This window comes from Bactrocera neohumeralis, chromosome 4 (assembly GCF_024586455.1).
Source record: "Bactrocera neohumeralis isolate Rockhampton chromosome 4, APGP_CSIRO_Bneo_wtdbg2-racon-allhic-juicebox.fasta_v2, whole genome shotgun sequence".
Classification (NCBI taxonomy): domain Eukaryota; kingdom Metazoa; phylum Arthropoda; class Insecta; order Diptera; family Tephritidae; genus Bactrocera; species Bactrocera neohumeralis.
Window position 1 is genome coordinate 23537073 of NC_065921.1, and position 4562 is coordinate 23541634.

General features: G+C 38.9%; 1 protein-coding gene across 1 annotated transcript; it reads left to right on the forward strand.

The window, feature by feature from the left end:
* Positions 1 to 938: 938 nt before the first annotated feature.
* On the forward strand, positions 939 to 2711 carry LOC126757510 (odorant receptor 88a). The gene is made up of 4 exons (XM_050471482.1): positions 939 to 1808; positions 1872 to 2073; positions 2206 to 2361; positions 2418 to 2711. The coding sequence occupies exons 1-4, from the start codon at positions 982 to 984 to the stop codon at positions 2466 to 2468; spliced, it is 1236 nt and encodes a 411-aa protein (XP_050327439.1). The 5' UTR covers positions 939 to 981; the 3' UTR covers positions 2469 to 2711.
* The last annotated feature ends 1851 nt before the right edge of the window (positions 2712 to 4562 follow it).

Genomic DNA, 4562 nt, shown 5'->3' on the forward strand with positions numbered 1-4562 from the left:
GCAATATTTTCGTATATTACGAAACCTTTCCAACTTGTGGGGCGCAAAAAGAATTTTTAAATTCAATTAAATAATAAAAAATAATAATTCCACAATTAAATAATGGCAAATAGTTAATTAAAAATTCTTAACTAAATTGGGTATTTATACTATTAGCAAATTAACTGATAACTTTTGCATTACAGTGAATACTTTTTTATCAAACTAAGCTCAGCAAAAATACAACTGATACATTTATTTTCGATCCGTGTTTATTACTTCAAGTGCCGCGAAACGAACAAACAACTGGCATAAACTCAACTGACTGACATAGTCTACAGAGTAAACATATTAACCGTTTATACCACTTTAGATATAAAAGTTATGCTCTTTTACCCTTACAAAGGTTTGCAAAGAAAGAGAGACACCGTTCAAATAGAGTGAGCGTGGCAGTAGCGAATCGAACATGACTGTACTTGGTATAATATATAAACTCGCATAACAAAAGTCATTTTCAACTGTAAATGGTATATAAATCTGATCTTTTGAAATATGAAACTTCTTGGTTTTAAAAATGATAATTTCACGAAATGAATCAGGGTTAGTATACCGAGAAACACACATCATAGCTGGAAAGAGCCCAATGCATAAAAAATATGCGGTGGGGACATTCCTAGATTTTGAGGGAGCCGGAAACGTCAACGGTTCTTCACTGCGACAGAACCGTCGTGGGTGAGTAGAGAAGTGTACGTGCACTACGAAAAGTCAATAGAGCACCACATATGAAAATATATTTTTAAAATAATAATGATAAAATCTAATAATTTGTTACTCCAACAAAAAAAATTTGCAATTTTTTATGACAAAAAGTACAAATATCATAGACTTCACTGTACTTTGGAAATTATTTTCAGTATAAAAGTCTTACTTTCTCGTTTTTACAACAAACCTCATTTGGTACGAAGGCAGTCAACATTATTGAATCCTCTCCGCGACGACAGCATGGCGCCGCAGCAGGAAGGGTTTGGCGCGAAATCGAAACTTTGCGCAATCGATGATCTCTGCGCCATTGAGCATCCGTATCAACGTTATCTCGGCCTTAAATACGTAGAATTTAAGCGTGTTAATGGACGTTTCGTAATACCGAAATCAAATATACTAAACTTTTGGCTATTTCTGGCAGTGGTGGACTGCACGGGTAATGTCATTAAGACTGCCATAGCCATCAACGACAGGGATGTCACTAAAGCACAGGAAGTCTTCGCCGTTTTCGGCATGGGCTTGGTAATGACGATGCGTGGCTTTATGTTGGGACTAAATCGTGGTAAAATCTTGAAAATGTACAATGCTATCGATCGTATATTTCCACGTAGCGAACATCTGCAGCAACATATGGAAGTCGAGAAAGTGCATTATTATTTAAAAAAACGTTTCTTCTACCTCCATACGTTTTTGACGGTTTCCGTGTGCGGCTTCATCTTTATGCCGTTTGTGAAATTTATGGCATTTCACGGTTTCAAATCAGACGCGCCTGTGAGCGAAGAATTTCATGTGAATGCTTCGTGGTTACCGTTTGGCGTCAAAGATAAGGTTTCTACTTATCCCTACATATACGTATATGAACTGTTTCTAGCTACGGCAGCGTCTCATATGCTAGTCGTTTGGGATCAAATATTTGTGATTTTAATTTCACAGTTATGTATGTATTACGAGTATTTGGGTAAACTTTTGGCGGAAATGAATGTGCAGGATACAATGGATCCCACAAAGGCGGATGGAGTCTACAAGCAGCTACACGACTACATATATATACATCAATATCTCAATAAGTATGTGTTTAATCACGTGTTTATATAACTCTTCATAGATCTTATCGTTTCATGCAACTTTAGTTTGGCCGTCGAATTGAATGACTTGTTTAATTTTTCAATATTATCTTCGGATGCGGGCATCGCTATATCCATATGTTTCAATGTGGTTCTAATTACCGAGGGTAAAAACAATTTGCAAATCATAAATTACACTATACCATTATTCGTAGAGGTTTGGTTGATCTACGATGCCTCCAAGTGGGGTACCATGCTGGAGACAGTGGTGAGTATAAACCTTGCTGATTATTGCTCTTCTGTTGACGCAAATTATGAAATATGAACTTGCGAAACACGTAAATTATGTTATATGAACTTGTGAAACACGTAAATTTTGTAATATGAACTTGTGAAACAGACTGCCCGCATAAATGAAAGAATCTACGAACAGCAGTGGTATGACAGCTCGGTACGTTTTGGCAAATATACGTTGATGTGGATACAAAGCACGAATGAACCGTTCAGATTAACTGTTTTTAATATGTTCTATGTCAATATGAAGCATTTCCAAGACGTAAGTTCAACCTACTTTGCTTCAGACCTTATTAATATTTAAATTTTTCTATTTAGATGATGATGTTAGCTTATCAATTGCTCACTTTTTTGAAGGCAAAAGGTTAAACAAAGTTATGGTTGGTTGGAATAACGAAATCATTTTTAACGTTTAAGTTTTGTCTTTCTCAAGAATATTACAAAAATGTTGCACCAACGAATGTAGCTGAAATTTTGCAAATAAAATATCTTGTTTGTTAAAAAAATTTCGAAAATGTTCATGATTCACTTCTCACAGACTCAAAAAACTAAATTAAAGAAAGTAAGTAATTCATAAAATTGGGCTACACCGAGGCAATAACAACAACCAAAGGCGGATTCTTTACTTTTTACTAAGAATAGATAAATTTCCACAAGTTCAGTTTTAAGTTTTTTTATGATCAATGGTAAGCGGACAGTTTTTGATTGCCTGTGTGATAACTACCTACTCCAATAATAACCCTCAGCTCTCCAAATGTACGCGCAAGACTATTGAAGTGATGGTTGGACTCCTTATATCGCGCATAGAGTTACCACGTGATTAGATTGGTTTGGGTGCTTGACCGCGGCGATATTGAAGGAGACTGCAAGACTGATGAGCTGACTAGGGACAAGTACTTTAGTCTCAATAACTGCGGAATGGGAACGGGTAGGAGCTCTGTTGGCTTCTCGTAGTTCACTAATGGATTGTTAGTCAGCAAGTGTTCGTCAGCTGCTAGCAGCTATGCAGTCGCAAGATCTTTCGGGCCCTGGGTAAATAGGAAGAGGTCTAGAGAACTCTTAAGCTTGCTGCAAAGTCCATGTTTCAATGGCTGTACGTGTTTTAACTGGAACCTGTGCGATCGGGACAGCTGCATCAGCTATTTTGAAGAAACTGAGCTCAGCTCAACATTTTCTCTTCGAATCTGTTTCAAATGGCGGCTACGTTTCGGATGGTCCATACGTTGAGTACAATTTTAGATGACTCCTTCAAGAATTTCGACTGGTATCTGGCGAGTGACACGCTTGATGCTTTGCTCCAATGCCTGAATCGAAGCGGGATTGCCCACATTGACTTTATACTTTACATACCCCTACAGGAAAAAGTCACATGATCATGGTGGCTAATCATCCTGCCCACAATGTGAAGTTATCTGCTCACCGAAGTGTTCTCTCAATAAATCCATTGATTGATGAGATCTATGGGAAGTGGGGCCGTCTTGTTGAAACCAAATGTCGATGAGAACACGAACCCAATAGTCGGTTATCATAGCACGATAACGGTTACCATTGATGGTTACGTTCTCACCGGCATCGTTTTTGAAGAAATATGGATCAATGGATGAAGCTTTTGAATCTTTTCAGGTTGCTACTCGTCCCAAATGTGGCAATTTTGTTTGTTTAAATACCCATTGAGCCAGAAATGGGCGTTATCTCTCTTTTTACTAGGCGTAGATACCGCTTACGCGATTATAGCCGAGTAAACAACAGCGCTCGTTTCTGCTTTTCGCTGCGTGGCGCCAATTGGATATTCCAAGCGAGGCCAGGTCCTTCTCCACCTGGTCCTTCCAACGGAGTGGAGGTCTTTCTCTTCCTCTGTTTCCTCCGGCGGGTACTGCGTCGAATACTTTCAGAGCTGTAGTGTTTACGTTCATTCGGACAACATGACCTAGCCAGCGTAGCCTCTGTCTTTTAATTCGCTGAACTAAGTCAATGTCGTCGGATATCTCATACAGCTCATCGTTCCATCGAATGCGATATTCGCCGTGGCCAACGCACAAAGGACCATAAATTTTTCGCAGAATTTTTCTCTCGAAAACTCGTAACGTCGACTCATCGGTTGTTGTCATCGCCCAAGCCTCTGCACCATACAGCAGGACGGGAATTATGAGCGACTTATAGAGTTTAGCTTTTGTTCGTCGAGAGAGGACTTTACTTTTCAATTGCCTACTCAGTAGCACCTGTTGACAAGAGTTATTCTGCGTTGAATTTCGACATTGACGTTGTTGTTGATGTTAATACTGATTCCAAGATAGACTAAATTATCTACGACTTCAAAGTTTTGACTGCGACGACTGTTTGTTTGATGACAGGAGAAATTTCGTCTTGCCCTCGTCTGACACATTTACTTTGCTTCCTTGTCCAGTCTGGAGAAAACAGAACTAACGGCGCGGGTGTTGTGGCCGATGATATCAATATCATCAT

What these genes read in the sequence shown, in the direction of transcription:
- LOC126757510 (XM_050471482.1), top strand. Translation starts at nt 982, where the DNA reads ATGGCGCCGCAGCAGGAAGGGTTTGGCGCGAAATCGAAACTTTGCGCA. An exon ending in ATACATCAATATCTCAATAA is followed by an intron (nt 1,809 to 1,871) that starts GTATGTGTTTAA and finishes ATGCAACTTTAG; the next exon opens with TTTGGCCGTCGAATTGAATG. An exon ending in GTACCATGCTGGAGACAGTG is followed by an intron (nt 2,074 to 2,205) that starts GTGAGTATAAAC and finishes CTTGTGAAACAG; the next exon opens with ACTGCCCGCATAAATGAAAG.